This window comes from Epinephelus fuscoguttatus, linkage group LG23 (genome assembly GCF_011397635.1).
Source record: "Epinephelus fuscoguttatus linkage group LG23, E.fuscoguttatus.final_Chr_v1".
Lineage (NCBI taxonomy): Eukaryota > Metazoa > Chordata > Actinopteri > Perciformes > Serranidae > Epinephelus > Epinephelus fuscoguttatus.
In genome coordinates this window covers 2,574,622-2,593,180 of record NC_064774.1, presented here as the reverse complement: position 1 = coordinate 2,593,180, position 18,559 = coordinate 2,574,622, and the positions used below count along the sequence as shown (strand labels likewise).

Below are 18,559 nucleotides of genomic sequence, written 5' to 3'. Positions count from 1 at the left end.
TTTAAATCAATGTTTTGCTTCATTTTGTCGGGGCTGAACGCAGCCCTGGTGTGCTGTTCCACACAGGTGAGGGGGCGTGGCCTTGGGGAACAAAGGAAGGGAATTGTTTGCGGAGGGATTTTGATTTTGTCTGGTGCAGAGAAAAAGTGTGAGTGAGGTGGCAGCCTGCCATGGAGAAATATTACATCTGAGCAAGCCATCAAGCCAAGGCCGGATTATTTCTTTACTTGACTCGACAGCCAGTGAGTTTGATTCTTTTATGCACATTTTTCTTTGTGCAATGCATTGCTTCTTTCTAGCTTTTATTTTTGAATTTTCAGTAGGACACTGGACAGATCTTTTTGGTTGGATTACCCTCATGAAAGAGGATTAGGGTTGGGGTTAGGGTCCATTTACTTTTCTTGTGCTCTCATTTAGGGAGAGGGGTTGTTATCTTAATAAATTGTGTTCAAGCTTACATTTAAGTTTCATTTATTGCTCTCATTTGGTGGTTTCACAAGGGAATTTAAGACACCCCCATTATTTGCTGTCCCTCTTTTAAGTCAGTATTACCACAGTAGCTCTTTAATTTAACTTGTAACTAGGCCTAAAATTTAAACATGTTGTTATAATGTGAAAAAAAGGTTTTAAATTTCACCAGTTTGCACATCTTTTATTACATCAGCGGGTGTGAATAAATGTCACATAATGATAAAAAGAGAAACAACGGAGACCCACTGAGCTTAAACTGATGAGGACTGTTTTCTTTTCAAGGACTTATAGATGCAGATAATAACTGGATCCTCTTAGAAACGACAGGAGAAAACCTCAGACAGAACAGAGGCTCTTTCAGTAGTGATGGCCAAATGAAGCCTCATGAACCACTGTCGTTATTCTCTAAAGCCACTAGATGGTGCTGTCTGTTCAACAAAGGTTTGAAAGCACATTTCATTGTCCAATTGTAAACCAAGAGCGCCATCTGGTGGAGTTAGAAAATGGTTGATGAGGCTTCATTTAACCATCACTATCTTTCAGTAGGTATATTTAGCTGATTAGCTATATTACCTATAAATTAATTCAACATAAAAACAGTTGCAGTTGGGGAGTTCAAAAATGAACAAACACAAAGATGCAACAACTGAATGTTTCTGTCATGAATACCGAAGTAAACAATGACTGTCATATGCTGCTCAATTTTTATTTTGTGGGTAAATGAACACTTCTGAAGTTCACATAACTTCCTTTGTGTCCAAGATGCAGAAGTGTCTGAAGCAAGTCACGTCTACTAGAAGAAAGTGTTGTCTATTCTTCGGTTCACCATACAGCAGGTAAGAATTAATAAACATTCAACAGAGAGACCAAACACTGCATCCAGAGAATATTTTGGCACATCCTCTTGCCTGCATTTGTACTTCCTGCCAAACTCCACTCGGTAGGTTTGACTTTAAACTCTGCTGATGTTGTTTCACCTTGGTGATGAGAAGGTGGAGCATTATTCAGAGAAGACTGATTGTTTGTATACCATGTTTGTACTTTTATTGTCTTGGGAACAGAGCTGCATACTGTGCAAGACAACACAGATCACTGAAATTACCAAAGATTTCTTCACATTTGGACAATTTACCAGTAACTGGTATTGAAGGTTGGTGGAAATGTTGTTCCAGAGCTAAAAGTCGTCTCCTTCCATTTCAAAGAACACAACAGCTCTACTGTCATAATGTTAACAAGAAGTGAAACAGGCACAGAGTGTTTGTGAAGTTTTTATTGCTTTAAGTGTAAAAGCTTGTGTTTGCAGTGGCTGTCATGAAGCAGATACGCCAGCTGATCATGGTCGCAAAGCCTTGGTACACACAAAGTGCTTCACCTCTGAGCAGTCTGTGTTATGCCACCTACCCCACACTGAAAAACAGCAAACACTGAGATGAGTGACAGGAGCAGAAAAACATCATTCTAGTGGTTTATTAAACATAACATCAGCATTCAGACTGAGTGGCTTCAGAGGTAGCTCACACAGGTTGGGTACACCCGTCCATGTGGGCAGTTGGCCAATATAGAACCTGTGAACAGTCCCATTTGGGGCCTTTTTTCAACACGTTTACAACTTCAAATTGAGCTTCTGAACATTGTTGATAAAAAGAGACAACTGGAAAAGGATTTTTTCTTCATCACCCGTACAGATATTGACATGTTACTCAGATGACACTCCTGCTTGTAAAAGTACATTCATCATCTTTGCTTACCCTTGTAGTTTGATTCAACGCAAGCTTTTGAACGTGAATATCTCAGCCCGGGGTACCAGTTGGTATAATCCACAGCAGTCCCATCAATGTTACGGTACTGTCGCTGAAAACAAAACATACATTAGCACCTTCGGGCCTTACATCAGGGTGGAGAAAGCTGACTCAAAATCACTGGGCTGGAGTTTTCACTGAAGACGAGACATTTGACAAAGCAAAGATCAACTCTTCAAGAAGCACCAGTAGAAGTCTGGCCCAGAGTGCTGCACAGGTCTGATTTTCAAGACGGGTTATTCTCACAAACTGTTCATACTTTTTCCTACTGAAAGTAATGCAACCAAATTTGTACATATGCCATGTATTTTAAAAGGCTGTGATCACATGACTACTGCGCTGACAGACGTAATATCCACTCCCAGCCTGGCATTGCAATGTGCAATACGCATCCATCTGCAGATCTTACATTAACCACGTGCTGTTCAGATCATTTGGTTCGGCAGTCAGTTAAAGCAATCATTTACATGTGAAACTAACATAAGATACTTTGAAATAAAAGTAATTCAGAGAATGTGTATTTTATGTTCATAGTCATAATACTAAACATGTGCCTGTTAGTAACACGCCTGACTAAAACAGCACCGAAGATGTTCTTTTTATTTTGATATAATACACGCACAATCTGACCCACATGTTCTTTGATTTCCCAGAGTTGAACCGGGATATTAAAATACCTGACACAATGCAGGACTCTGATCTGGCCCATAAACGGCCCTGTAAACACCACGACTCCACGTAGACATAAAGTGCTTACCTCTCTATCGCTTAGCGCGGTTCCAATCCAGATTTTACTGTCTGAAAACTTTCTACGCCAGACTAGACAAGTCACTCGTTGCATCTGAGCTGAGTTGTGAAGTGACACCAGGGTTCCACCAAACATGCCACAGTATTTCTGTAATAGTTTGAAATGTGAGAACAAAGATTAGTCTTCACCAGCACTTCATCATGACTGAGGATGCATTTACTGTTACTGAGTTACTGAGTTCTTCCTGTGCTTGTATCACCTGAGCACCAACAATGTCTCTCTTAGCCCAAAAGATTCTCATACAGCGGTTCTCATCAAGCTGTTCCCATCCTCTACCACATGACCTCTTTGGATAGTGCTCACACACTTCCTCCATGGTAGCAGAATCTGTAAGAAAACAGGTGATTTGATACTGAAATAGGTTTCAGAGATTTGAGTTCTCAATCTTCAAAGCATCAGTGACAGTGTTGTACTCACATGTCCCCTGTACCAGGACCCCCAGCAGCAGGACGGCAGTTACCACAGCTGGCTGCATGGCTCAGAGCTCACCAAGTCTCTTACACAACTGGAATCTGACCTGGAAATGTGACACAGTGAAGTGTCCAATGTGATCAAGCTAACAAAAGCCACATGGACTCGTAATTTACTTCTTAAATAACTTTCTTTACACGTTTCTACATTTCTTTGACACTTGACCAAAGGAACCAAAGTTTCTTTAACCCTTTGAACCTTGCAATAGAAACAGTCCACCAGGGCCTACACTGGTATTTTTGGTTATTGTGATGTCATTTTTTTGGTTAGTAAAATCAGATTTTACAAAATAGAAATGTATAACACATTGATCCAAAAGATTTTTTTGATGTAGAAACAAAATATTTTTTAGCACTCCAGAGGTTATTTGTTCCAGATACATTATTTAGTTTTTAAAATATGCTCATTTCTATGAGCAGAATAAACAGGCGTTCATTTGTTCCTCTGATGCCACCATGCATTTTCGCCCAGTTTTGCACCACACCAAACATATCGCAATTTTTTTTTTTTTTTTTTGTTAAATAATTTTATTTAACAGGGACCATGTGTTATAAACATTAATCTCGAATCACAAGAAGAGATGCATAACACCAGATTTAGCTGACAGCTAGTTTCCATCTGCGGTCCCCACATAAAATAACAAATAAAAAAAATGGGGATGACAATGATGCCATTACGCCCTTTTACGCCGTTTTCTAGTACACTTCAAATTTTTATTTCACCCCCCCCACCCCCCCAATTTATAGTACCCTGAATAGCTCTGATAGTTGTGTTATCCTGATCTCCTGAAACATACAGTCAGAGAAAAACTCACCACAGATGAGACCTCTGTCGTTGTTCTTTCGTCTGAATGTCTGATGGCTGGTCTTCACTCTTTTAAACCTTTGACGATGCCCTGGGGACACACAGCATGTCCTTAAAATGTTTACTTTAACACCGTCTTCCATCACAACAGGTGAGGAATAACTACATGGATGGCGTTCAGTAAATAGCCAGGAGCGGTAGATAAACTGGTTGTTAGGAAAAACCTGAGATGGGACTTTACTGTATTAATGACGGCCTAATGAAGCCTCGTCAAGCTTTTTTTTTATCTAACTCAACTCAACAACTCTCTGTTCAACAAAGGGTTGAAAGCACACTGATTTGCCATTGCTTGAGCCTTTTTCTTTAAACACAGAGCACCACCATCACATCAAAAAAAAAAAAAGTTTACAAGGCTTTATTTGGCCCTCACTTCTTTAACTCGCGGGCCACACTGCCTGCATGTGCAATTACCTCATTCAGCTTGCATGCCTGTGGAGCTGCTGCAGAGCTGCCTGCTGCTATGAATACTGTACTTCCACAATTAAATGCTGGTGCTCCACTTATTTATGGAGCCGTGTAAGTCACAACAGCACGCTCCTGCAAATATTTCACAATGAGAAGCCTTGTGTCAAATGGAGAGATTCTGTCCACAGAAACGTTTTTCTTTTTTTTTTTTTTTTTGGTCGAGTAAGCATTTCATTTTTATTTTTTTTTTGTATATCTGTGACAGATAAACACATTAAAACTGGGTTGAAATTGGTACAATGTCAACATGATCATCAAAAAACATTTTCACGGTCTATTTTTGCTGAAACCACATGCGTCATGTGGAAAAAAATAGGCAAACAATAACCTCCAGAATAACCTCGTGTGCAGCAGCAGAGCTCACGGGGGCAGCGTGGCTGCTCTAACCTGCTAATACAGGCACCGAAAAAAGGGATTCCATGACACACATGCACTTCTCAAGTCAGGCCTTACAGCGACAGGGCTGTACATCTGTGTGGGTGTGTCACTTAAATGAACCATTTGTGAGGGAGGAGAGGGTGGAGACCAGCTTTAGAGAGCTAATCTCCCTGCCTCAGTAACTAAATATTTGTCTTTGGTAAGTTTGTTTATTTTTGCTTAAAAGATCTGTAGAATTCCTTTTAATTATCATTAGTTAATTATCATACTGTTATCCGAAAAACATCATGTAGTGTCTTTACTGCCACAAACGAAACGTATGCACACACAAACAAAGCACATGCAGCTGTTTATACAAACTTTCAATGATTCACTATAATGTTGAAAGATAGAGACTGTTTCGCTCATTCCTGTGGACTGTGGGCGTCTTCTGGTCTGACTACACAATTGGTCAGCGCAGCGTGAGGATGAGTCATTTTTTTCTAAAAGCCTGTTCTGTGTAAACTTTTCACCAGGGGCTGTTGTGTTTCGTTTTGTTTGTTTGTTTGTTTTCCGAAATCCCCTATGACCTCACTGCGGCAGCCGAGACAAAAGATGAGTGGTGGTTTCGCTGTAACACCTGACTTGTTTTGAATGCAGCCTACCCCTGCTTATTTAGCTTTGGAGAGCAGTATATATATTAAATGCTTTACAATTTATTACTGTAATATAATTCTAGGCACATAGTTGAGTTAAATAATGAGCCCATTTTGAATCAAAAATGTTTTTTTGCCAAGTAACTTTGCATTTTCACAAAATTTGACTTGAATTATTAGAAAATTTTGGTGACAGACACCTGACACCAAAAGCCACCTTTCACAGGTATGATATGCTGCTGGGCAGCGTCAGAATGTAACGCTCAATTTAACCTGTCGCAGCAGTATGATATGCCAGTAACAACGTAGTTTAAGGAACTGGAAAGTCCTTGTAGGATTTGGGAGGGAGGTGTGGTGCATGGGCCCAGTAAACCCAGGACTTTCACCCAGTAGCCCAGTGTTTGCTTCCCGCATGAATGTAGAGCCAAACCATGATGTTTTTGTTTTTTTTAATCTAATTGTATGCCTTTGTTGCCTAAACCTAATCATGTGCTTTCATTGACGTCCCAGTGTTTGTACCGGCATCCCAGTGCGTCAACAGCAGACACAGTACGATACCTAGCCTGTAATATGTAGATGTGAAAGGCCACAGACAAAGCGGCGATATGCAATGACTTTGGATAAGAACCTGTTGCTTGACTCCGGCTTGGTTCCAGTACCCACTAAACAGTTCAGAGACAGATCTCCTGTTCTTTAGCCCCACGTTTATAATTGCCGTCATTTTTCATGTTTTACAAGTAAAAATACACGTTTGCATCTCTTTTTTGATGCTGTGCTTTTTCATACCCAGATATATCAACTTTTACAAACTAGCTTTGCTGTGTACGTGTGACGATGGACAAACAAAAACAAATAAAAGGCATTTGAGCCAATTGCCAATACTCACAGGCATTTATATACATTTGCTACATGAACTGCATTTATGTTTGGCAAGTTTCAACACGGATTGCCCTTGAAGGATAATGTTGAACAACTTGGTCTACATCTGAAGACATGCCTCGTCCCTTTCAATGTTTACTTTAGTACTGTCATCCAAAAAGAAAAACACGTGAAGGGAAAGTAAATGTCTGACGTTAAGCACACGCCCAAGAGCAAGAGATAAACGTATACAAATATAGTGTTTACATGACATAATCACACAGCATATTCCCTTTAAGGAAAAACGTGATGATTTTAGGGTGTGTCATTATGATTACTACTTTTATCTTTTGTTTTTTGTTCATTTTAATCTCCTCCTGAAGCCCATCTGTTTGGAGGTACAGTAAAGTGTCCTCAGTTCAGACACAGAGACAAACAGAGATCCGGCTGAATGAGAGCAGTCAGTCTACAAACTGTTTAACAAACATCATAAAACCTCTGTTAACATAAGACGAGACATTTCAGAGCTCGGAGCACTTCAGTGCTCATGAGAACCAACAAAAGTTTACCTTGACAACACTGAATATAAGACATTTTAGGAGGGGATGCACATTTTTTTTAATGAACTCTTTGTTTTTACAGTTTGCATTCTTGGTGTCTTTGTAAACTACACAGATGTTTCATATGATGTGCAAGACATCTACAAGATTTCTGTTTCATGGGTCATTGCAACCATTAAGAACATAATCTTGAGTTTGAATATTTCACCCAGTGTAACCATCATATATCTTCAAAGTAGTGCTGGAACAATAATGAAGAATATACTGGATATATGATGCCCTTAAAGCCATGTCAAGATATGGATATTCAAAGAAAGGAAATGTAGAGTGAGTCAAACGATATTTTTCAAGCTAGTCTTTGGTAACAGGAAGGGACTAGAGCTTGTTAGATCATTTAAAAAATGTCAATACTAATTAGTAACTCAACATGCATGGGATGGACTTTTCCTCTCTGTCTGAACCAATCCAATGCATGCTCTCCTTTTGTTTTGGTGGAATATTATGTTATGCTACCAAAGAGAAACGTCCATTATTAATCAGACCAAGAATTAATATTCTGTTTGTAACTTTGGACACCAGAGGGAACTGTTGGGGGATATTTTGGTGTTCCTGAACCACCTTGTTCTTTTGGTTGAAATACAATCTTTGCCAATTTTCTACCTACAGCACAAAATTCTGGGCCCTGTGCATGAGTAGTCTCTGTGGCCCCCTTCCTCTCTTGATCCACGTCCCTCTGATGCACCTTTTAATTTCTGTTCTATTGTTCTTTCAAGGTCTGTTTTCTTTCGTTCCCTAGCCCTACTACAAAGGCATAACTCATATTAACAGATCCTTGAACTGGGTGGTCCAAAGTATATGCAGTTGGTGTCCAGTGGTGTGAAGGGAGCATTATGTAGGGATTAGATGAGGTAAGGTAGACTTATGTAGCCGGAGGTTGTCTCCCTCCTTGCCACTATTCGGCACTGTGTTTGCTTTCCAACCACCGTGATTGCGGGGCGGTGCCATGCGCACCGTTATATTCAGGTGTGAGGCCGCGCCCCGTCCTCTCTTCCGCTCCTCGCTTGCTCCCGTGGAGGCTGTGGCGTGGCGTGTCAGCGTTGTTTGGCGTGCAGCGTTTGTTTGGTGCAGCCGTCCCGTGTTTGTGACCGCCGTCGAGGCACACAAATCTTCTCTACCCCGGTAAGCATCTGCGGTCTTCTCCTTTTGCTCTGTATGTGCGTAATGCGCAGTTTGGTCACACGCTCTCCACTCCTTGCAGCGCAGCTGACTGCTTGGTCCGGGGGAGGCGGGAGTGGCTCGCTGGAGCCTCGCTGTGTTCAGCTACTGGTCCGCTCTGGTATGTTGTCCGCACGTTGTCTGCCTGTTCATTTTCAACTGTTGCTTGGCTCCCTGCTGATCACTCTCTTGTGTGTGTGTTTAAAGCTGCGTCCTGTGAGGTTCGCATCCGCTGGTTGTTTATGTTCGCTGTGCATGCCTGGCACCCCTGGTATGTATTAATTTGGTTTCTTAAGTTAGTTTCAATTCATTTAATTAATTTACTAAATATTAGGTTTTGTTTCTGTTTCTTTTTTTTAGTGGCCTGTAACTCTGGCCATCACTGACCATCACTCCTGGAGCTGCGTTGCTGTTTTGGTTTTTATGTTCTAATTCTGTTTTGGTTATTCTGTTTTGGCTTTTCTGGTTTTGGTTCTTTCCTTTCTTTTCTTTTCTTTTCTCTTCATTTTGGTGTTTGGTTTCCTGTTTAAAATTTGTTTGGTTTTTTTTTTGTATTTGTTTGCTGTGGGGCGGACTACGCTTTGGCCCGACGCGACTGGTTGCCGCCTGGACCTACTGACTGAGGTCCCATTGATTTAAGGGCTGTGCTGGGGCCTACATGATTGCCCCTGCCACCAACCATGATCTCTTTATTTTAAACCTTGTGTTAATTTGTGTCATTCGTATTTCTTAGGTGGTTCTTTTCAATTAGTTCAGTAATTTTCTCTTTATCTTTTTGGGTTATTAATTGTGATAAATTGATTTAATTATTCATATTTTCTTGTACTGGATTTCAGTTGGGTTAAATTAGGTTCATTAAATTACGGTTCTTTTGTAATATTTATTAATTAGTCCACACCAATTTTTGTTTAGTCCTTGGGCATGTTTTATTAATCCTTGTTCTCTTTTTTTTTTTGTTCAGGTGCTGGTGGCTGACGGCGGCAGTTTGACCCCTGGTGGTGGTGCATTCTTCACAAACCCCCTCCCTTTTTTGTTTGTGTGTGTGTGCAGTGTCACGGGTGGTTTATTTTGAGGATCCCTTCTCCCTTTTTGGTTTCTGCCGCATGGTAAGCCCCAGCCCTGACCTTATTCCCCTCCCCTGTCCAAGTGCCTATTTTATATTATGTGTGGTGTGTGACATATTGTTTCTTTTCTTTTGTATAATTTAGTTTAATAAAGTTTGTTTGTTTTTAAAATTACAAACCGTCTCGCCCCAGTGGTTTACGAATCTGTGTGACCTGATCTAGTTAAAATCTTAGTCTAGTATTTCCTGGGGTGCAATTCCCCAGGTGGCGTTGTCGGACACCTGAATCTTGATACTGATATTTAAACACACCCCCCCCCAACTCGCCACACTTAGTTAAAATAGAATAACAGTTGGAGAGATAACATCAGTTTTAATGACATAAGAAGAGACCAGATTGATTTATTTATGCACTTTTACACTGCTGATGTAACTGCTGATTCGGGTGGCAGCTCTTTGTGGATTCATGGCTGTAGTGATCGTATATGAGCAGCAATTTTTCATTGTAGTTATGCGATCAACCATTAACATAAAATACTATAGCTACATACTATATATATATATATATATATATATATATATATATATATATATATATATATATATATATATATATATATATATAAATAAAACTATAGCAGCTTCAGCCATTTAAATTATGAACTTTAATTCAGTATCACAAATCTGTGAATTTACCTCGCACAGTGAAATGGCTAAATTGATGTTTAGCGTAGTTAACTTTGTTTATGAAGTGTAACAACTCTGTGCACAGTGAGCAGGACTACAATTACAAAAACACTGAAAACTGCGGCAGCGATCCAGTGGACACGAACATCAGTTGAGACCTCGCTGTCATCAGCTGGAATTAAAAAACAAAAAACAAAAAAAACAGCATTGCATTCATGTGGAAATGTACGTCACCTATATGATAACAAAGTGAGCAGATCAGGAACTTGTGAAGAACGTATACCTGATATGTGAGTAGCTGTCTCTCTGGCCTGGTTGATGTTCCTCTGTTGGACTCTACAGGTGAAGCTGTTGCTGTGTCTCTTCTCCACAGTCACTCTGCTGCTGACAGTATAGAGGTCATCAGGACCTCTGACTGTCTCTGTAGGTCCAGCAGAGAGGAGCTTTCCCTCACCGTCCAGCCACAACACCTCAGGCTCTGGATACCAGCCTGCAGACTCACACTGTAGAGCCACTCTCCTGCTGGTTATGTTAATACTCACAATGAAAGGTGAGGAAACAGCACCTGAAGTGAGAAGATAATATATCTAGAAAAGCAGCTCATGTGTGACGAGTTAATGATGAACATTTACAGCTGTACTTCAACCCATACGATCACACAGAATCCTACCCTCATAAAGTCTTTCTTACATTAGCACCTACCTGTGGCAGGAAATTAACACATCCTTGTGCCTTAACAATGGAATAATGGTTAGGTTAGAAAAGATCACAGTTCAGGTTAAAATAAGTATGTTTGTGATGTAACTTAAGTTATACATGTAAGTATGTTAAGTTACGTGCGTGAGTTAAAAAAAAAACCTCTTCACTGACATTTGATTTCACATGAGACACCAACAGCAGTCTTCTGGGTGGAAGTCCTGTGTTTCTTTGACCCATCCATTCACCATGACCTCCTCCCTAAGGCAAATTTATTCTGCCTAGGATGGTGAAGGCATGACTCGCCCTCCTTTCCCTGTGATTGGCTTACCCTAACCTTAACCAATCTTACCCCTCTTGCCTAAACCTAACCATCAAACCAACGAAGGCAACAAGGAGCCTAGAGAGTATGGCGGTTCATGCCCTCGCCATCATCTTGCTTTTCGTCATCTCTTTTTATACTACATCACTTGACTTTCTCCTTTGCTCCCATCAGAATAACCACAGCCACAAGAGGATGCCTCCTAACAATAAATGTCCATGGGTCATTTCCGAAAAATATCTGTCAGTGCTACAACAAAAATTAAACATAAAATAAACACATCATAAATGCTCTTACCAACTACGAGCTGAATTAAAGAGTGCCCCAGTCCTGGAATGAAGCATTTATATTGTCCCCCATCAGAGAGTGTCACTCTGGAGAGTGTCAGTGACATGTCTCCGTGCTTCAGTTTGTCGATGGACACTGATGTTCTTCCTTTGTAGGACGGATGTTTCTTACTCTCCAGTTCCACACCGTCACGCCACACATGAACAAACCTGGGGTTCAGGTCAGGTCTCGCCCACTCTACTGTCATGTCTGAAACATTCTTGGCAGGTCTCAGATGGCATGGTAAAATGATGTCATCACCAACTGTTACCACTACTGGCTGAGATGGACCAACCACTTGATGCTGACCTGAGGAAGAAACAGCTGTTTGTTTTTAAATTCCAAAGCAACCAACACAAGAACATGTATGATGTATTTAAATAAAGTACAAGTGTAGCAGTAGTCTTAAAACTAGGGCTGTCAGCGTTAACTCAATTAATACATTCCTTATGTCACATTTTCATTATTAAGCTGAAGTAAAACTGCATCGCACTTTAATTACTCAAATTATGAAGCGTCTAAAACCAGCAACCATATTTTCAGTTTTTGACAACCAAAAGCTGATGTCTTTAAAACTTGTTTTACTCCAGAATTGTACTTAAGTACAACTTTGAGATACTTTACTTGAGTGTTTCCAGTTCATGCTACTTTATATTTTACTTCACTACACCTCCGTGATTTATTGTACTTTTTACTGCCTTACATTTTTTAAATAGCTTTTCTTTGCATCTTCAAATTATTAAAGGAAAATATAAATCAACAAGTAAATTATGGTATAAGATTGATCTACCCAGCAATATATGAAGGAATAAAATTAGTTCCAGCTATGCTAACTCTAACATTAAAGTGATGAACACATTAATGCATCAGTAGTTATAATTCAATGATATAATAATTCTTAAATACGTTGTTCAGTATGAATGAATGAATGACTTAAGAATAAAAAACAACATAATAAAAAACAAACAAGACAACTACAACAGTGTCCAAAAAGGAGTAGGTAGAAGTAAAACTTACATGCCCCTACCCCTTTTTTACATTTCTTTTACTAACTTGTATATTATTTCACAAAATTTCCAAATTTATTTATAATTATAGGGTGATAAATCCAGTTTATTAACAGACCAAGCAGCACCCAGTGTTACAAAATAAATATGCTCTCCCCAACACAGCTTTTCCTCGTTTATATATGTGCCAAAAATATCTTTTGTGTAGATTTTTAAAGAGTAACTAAACCCTAAAACCATTTTTTTCAGCTGATAATCATTGTTTCTGGTTGTATCGTAGTGTTACTGACTGATCCTGCTCAAAATCTTGACAGTTTAGTGCAAACTGTTGAAAATCCACATTTTATTTTAAAAATGTGGTATGGAGTGCCCTCTACAGCTCGAAACCTGGTTACTACATTTGAATTTACATTACATTACATTGGAGGCGAATGATTCTTTTTCGAGGCGAATGACGTCACTAACCGTCCACGCTAAAGCCTGCCCTCCTCCCTTTACTCCTCCTCTTACTATAAAAGCATTCTGTCCACAGAGAGAGCCGAGCCTCGGGGTGTATGTGTGGCCAGGCCGCGAGGGAGGGAGGGGTGGATGGATGGATGGATGGATGGATGGATGGATGGATGCGGTGGGCTGCTGTGCGGTGAGCCCAGGCTGCCAGAGAGGGAGAAGTAGAACCGGCCGCCTTCCCTTCTGGCCGTGTGATACAGTTAGGGGTGGTTTTCCAAGCCAGGACTTTTGCTTTTTACTTCTAACAGAGTAACCTATTTCTACACTGTAGTATTGCTACTTTTACTTTTATTACACATCTGAGTACCTCTTCTCCCACTGTAAGCTTGGGTGCCATTCACCGAATCCACAACATCAAATACACCACCAGGCTTAATAAAAGCTAGCGTCCACGGTCTCACTTTGATTATTACCTGCAGTCTTTGCAAGAAGAAGGGGGAGGACAGTGAGATGGAGAAGCAAAGCTCCAAAGCCCCTAAAGCCCAGTGAATCATTTAGATGAACCATAATGGTGTTCTGGGAAAATGAGAAAAAGTAAGATGAAAGAAAAGCACTTTTCTTCAGTTAGTCAGAAGTGACATGATTAGTCAGCAGGAAACTTCTTCCAGAAATCCTGAAACTAGAGACACATTTAAGACACACGTTTGTCATTTTGTCTGATGTTTCTCACCGTTTGACCGTGTGGTTAACCCAAGAAAACATGCTTCTCTCTGCCGATCGATGCAGCCAAAGTCACGTAGACTGTCAAAAAAAAAAGGAACTGAATAAGAAAAACTGAGTGTGAAAATGAAACCTTTCAACCTCGAGTTCGAACTGCCTCCTTTTCTGTTTTTGTAACACATTCTCACTCCCAGCACACTGAACACAGCGGCCCCACATGTAAAACTAAAATGCCAGGGATGGGTTTATTTCCTTAGATTTGAGCAACAAAATCATGCAGTTAGATTTAAGGAAAAAAACACCATTAAAACAAATAGGTTTGCTACTAACCTAATACATCACTAGTGTAGTGTGCTACATGAACTAGCTTATTTGCTGTTATATTGTTTGGTTTCACACAGAACAAGAACAGCAGGCTCCTGGGTAAAAGTCTGGAGTTTGTTTGACCCATCCACCTCTTGAACTTTTCCTGGAATTTGCTCTTTATGCTACAGCAGTAGTTCGGAGCATCAAAAAGTGACGGTGCCCAGTGCGTCTCATGCAGATGCTTAAGGGCGCCTCCAATGCGTTCTTATCCCAGCTTGTCAAATATCGCCACTTTGTCAGTGCCGTTAACATCTACATATGAAAAGGTGTCCTCCTGCATTTGTTGTTGATGTTCCGGGACGCCGTGTCAGTTTGCACTTTTTAATTGCATTGTGTCTCTTCAAAATACACTTAATTTTAAAGGAAATGTACAGGTTCTGCTCGTTAGATGCTGACAGCCCTTTTCAAAATAAACTTACAATGCCAGTAAAACGCCTCATATTTATGTTTATTTCCTCGTGCAACAAAAGCACGTGATTAGGTTTAGAAAAAACATCATGGTTTGGGTCTACATTCATACAGGACGCAAACAGCAAGCTCCTGGGTAAAAGTCCAGGACTCATCTACCACCCCTCCCTCCTGCCTGCTTATATTATGTCATTACCGCCAAACTGACACCATACAGAAGCATATCATCCTGCCGTGACAGGTGCAATCCAGCCGACCAACGGCGTATCATACCACCGTGAAAGGTGGCTTTTGGTATCAGTGTCTGACACCGAAATCACTGACCAAACATCGGTGTCTGACGTGTTGGGAGTGAGACCAAGTTGGTTTTCAGGAAGGCCACGCTTCGTCAAAGGTTTTTTAAATTCCTTTGTTCCCCTGACACTCTGCTTATTGCTTATTGACACTGATCTCACAGCGTCATACTTCAAAAGCCTCACAGATGTCACTTATTAGGTGCATTACTGTTCCGTAATAAACTGTCATATCTGACATCTTTACAATTCTAATAAAATTAATTTGGGCAATTTCTTGGCATACCCAAATTCTACATGTACTGTACATATTATCCATAAATACTTCATGAAACATCAAATACATCTTCTTTTTTAATAGTCTGGGTTATTCTAGAGTGTACAATACATCAACATTTACAGGTAATGAGACTGAGTGCTTCTATGTGCCGTCAGGTTTGTATGATAATCAACCATTACATCAAAATCAAAACCTTTTTATGAGTCTATCCTAAAATTGACTGTGGGCATTGTTGGCTGCAGAATCATCTATTTCATAAGAAGAGCATTACATAAAATATATGATGAAAATATTGTGAGTTCCTACCTGCAATAGAAGGTTAGCTGCACCTTATGTTCTTGTAACACAACCTTCCACTAAGCTCTCATGAACCAGAGCTGTCGACAGATATGATACTGTCCCAGAACAAGAACTTTATGCTTGACAGCACTCTCACTTCTCATTTGTTATGTGCCGTGTCTATCTTTTATGAAGTGGCAGTAGTTTACAAAGCTTTTTCTGGGAATCTTCCCAGCAGACCCATGTTTGAAGCAACGTGGACTTTGAGTGAACTTTGAGTCATTTTCCCATTCATGTTTCTTTTCATAAACCTAACCACAGTAACTTTACCTCTAACCCTAGCCCTAAACTTAACAACACCCAAACATGTTTTATTTTCCTTGACCTAACCATAACTGTACATTAGCCATAGCTGTAACTTTCTGTTAATGATGTAACTTTATATTAAAGCTATAGTGTGTAACTTCTGTCGCCCCCCAGCAGATAATGCGTTATTCCAACAAATAAGCCGGCACTTCCATGTACACAGAGTAACACTCGCTTCACACCGTGTACACAACACTACACAACGTGGCGAACACCAGGCTGCTAACATTACATTACGTTCATAGCACCATTTCCAAGAAAATAATAAAGTACTAGGTCCAGTACATGTAACAGCAACACATACTACTCATAATATAATTATAAACCAAGTCACTGACTTATCCAACAGCAGCAAGGCAACATCCGTGTCTGTCCTCAGCCCAATTTCTTCCTTCAGGGCTCTCCACCAAGGAAAAGCGACGCCAATACAAATCCTTGTTTGCCTTCTCCGTCGGCCACTTTCCTTCTTTGCTAACAGACCTTCAGCTGAACGCCAGGCTTTTTCTTTGTGGTAGGATCCACTTCTGAACCGTGTCTCGGCCGCTTCTTTGGGTTCTCCGCCATGTAGCTTTCTCTTTCTACCTGCACTCTACCTCTTGCTATGAGACTCTCCACTCTTCCTTCCCCTGCCTTTCATTTCCTGTGCGCCAGGGCGGGAATGTCGCCAGTCGACACGCAAACTAAAAATGATATATATTGAAAAATACCGCGAGATGTTAGAGGAGCCGATCGGCTTAAAGCAACTACTCCCCCCTTCTCCATTACGTCCTCATTATAGACGTAGCCGTTGGCAAGGTAACGTTAGATACACGGAAGAGGAGAGCAAGTGTAATGTTACAACAAAGACAGTCAAACACAACCCCGGAGTTTCAACCGGAGTCAGTGATGACTGATGAGTTTTAGAATAAGGTTACAGTGCTAACGTTAGATAGTAGCGTTAACGTTACTAGTAAGTGGAAACGCACAAGGAAGATAACGTTAATGTTTCAGAGGCTACGCTACAGTAGGCTAACGTTAGCCATTAGCAACTGGATGCTGTGTTGTCATAATGTTATGAACTGAACTGAACAAGCACAAAAACGAAATGACATTTTGCATACCCCAAGCAAACAGAAACAAAACATATTTGTGCAACATATACAAAAGAACATATAGTGCAATAATAAGATGAAAAGGGTCGACATTTCACAGTCAAAAACTCCACATCCTGAGAGCAGAACTGGGAGCTCTTCTTCACATCACAGCACCATGAATTGTTTGTGTATACACCACGGAGCTTACCAGATGATGCTGCCGTCCTGTCTGCTCTGTGTAGTGTTAGCCCTGTTAGCTCAACACCGGAGTCTGATATGTTACCATTCATCCATGTCTCAGTGAACACAAGGACGCAGCAGTCCCTCACTCCTCAGTTAGTGGATCTCCATAGTCAGATGTAATCCATGTTCGTGTCCAGTGAGCGGACATTCGCCAGAAGAACACTGGGAACAACTAGTTTGATGGGGTTAGCTCTTAGCCTAGCTAAGCCCCGCATACTGTCACAGCGCTGCCGGCGTCTCCCCGTCGGGACAGCTCCAGGCGAAGCCATGGTCATCTCAGGGCTACCTCAACGTAGCAGGCCAAGCTTGCTACACATCCTGAGCTCTCTTGGTTGTAGCGTTAGATCTTTAAAGCAGTTTCTAATGTCTGTTAGAAACTCGCGACTGTATTGCACTGATGAATTTACTTCTTGTTGCATCCTTTCTTTCTTTTGCCAACTGATTTCCCTGTTGGAGCGGCTGGAGGTGGAAGCGGTGGTCCACATTTGTTTGTTTTTGTTATGGAGAAAAGTTTATATCCACAAGGGTCCCTGTTACTAACCTGTTTGTTGTCTCAGACTCAGGGGAGGCCTCCACGTGGGGAAGACAGACAGGACAGGAGAAAACTCCGACCAATCATTGCATTCGGTCCGAATGCAATGATTGCAATGACGAAACTGAGACATGGTGCCATATGACCAGAGAAAAGAGAGAAAAAAGCTGTGCGTTTACTTTTGTTCAAGAGATTAAAAAAAAGAAAACCTACAACAACAACAACAACAACAACCAGAATGCACTGCATCACACAGGACTAATGAACACACATGGTGGCCAGCTGTTTAGCAAATGATCTTGTATCACGTTTAATCAGTCAGCTAAAATATGCTTATGATAACATTTGTGGAGTGAAATCAGCAACCCAGGATCTTGGTTTATGTTTAATATGAAAACGAAGAATTACAAACTGTAGTTCCAAACAACAGCCTGAGCCTGAATTTTTAAGTTGAGAGATGAGCAAGGAGATCTGTGCACTGCCAAGATGGAGGTATGTTTTTCCACGTTGGTTGAAAATGTGCAAAGTAAACCAATGCGTTCTCATCCCAAATCGTCACATGGTACCGCTTTGTCAGCAGCCTTTCGTGTCTATAAATTACATGTCTATAAATGTGTCTGCTGTAGATGTTTTGGGATGCTGCTACCAACATCAGGATGTCATCAAAAGCACATGGTTAGGTTTAGAAATCATCATGGTTTGGCTCTACATCGACACAGGAAGCAAACACTGGCCTCCCAGGTGAAAACCCAGGTTTGTTTGACCAGTACACCACCTCTACTACCCGCCCTATGGGGATTTTCCTTCTCCCTATGTTACGTTGTTACCAGCAGTGTTTCAACCTGACACCGTCCAGCTGTGTATCATACTGCCACGGTAGCTGCTGTCTGACTGACTGACTGTTACAAACTGACGCCATCTGGTGA

General features: G+C 40.8%; 1 protein-coding gene across 3 annotated transcripts; it reads right to left on the bottom strand.

Annotated features, from left to right (window-relative positions):
* Positions 1 to 1,742: 1,742 nt before the first annotated feature.
* On the bottom strand, positions 1,743 to 15,697 carry LOC125883971 (butyrophilin subfamily 3 member A2-like). Of its 3 annotated transcripts, XM_049568658.1 has the most exons (9): positions 13,804 to 14,223; positions 11,590 to 11,928; positions 10,558 to 10,839; positions 4,364 to 4,444; positions 3,496 to 3,595; positions 3,278 to 3,405; positions 3,028 to 3,165; positions 2,220 to 2,322; positions 1,743 to 1,878 (listed from the first exon to the last, which is right to left on the bottom strand). In XM_049568658.1, exons 1-5 carry the CDS (start codon positions 13,973 to 13,975, stop codon positions 3,576 to 3,578), a joined length of 894 nt encoding a protein of 297 aa, XP_049424615.1. In that variant the 5' UTR covers positions 13,976 to 14,223; the 3' UTR covers positions 1,743 to 1,878; positions 2,220 to 2,322; positions 3,028 to 3,165; positions 3,278 to 3,405; positions 3,496 to 3,575. The 3 variants fall into 3 exon arrangements, with proteins under 3 accessions (XP_049424615.1, XP_049424616.1, XP_049424617.1); XM_049568659.1 differs by lacking the exons at positions 1,743 to 1,878; positions 2,220 to 2,322; positions 3,028 to 3,165; ... (1 more) ...; positions 3,496 to 3,595; positions 4,364 to 4,444 and adding exons at positions 10,213 to 10,446; positions 13,547 to 13,649; positions 15,447 to 15,697 and having other exon boundaries at positions 13,804 to 13,874; XM_049568660.1 differs by lacking the exons at positions 1,743 to 1,878; positions 2,220 to 2,322; positions 3,028 to 3,165; ... (1 more) ...; positions 3,496 to 3,595; positions 4,364 to 4,444 and adding exons at positions 10,213 to 10,446; positions 13,547 to 13,649 and having other exon boundaries at positions 13,804 to 13,926.
* Between the last annotated feature and the right edge of the window lie 2,862 nt (positions 15,698 to 18,559).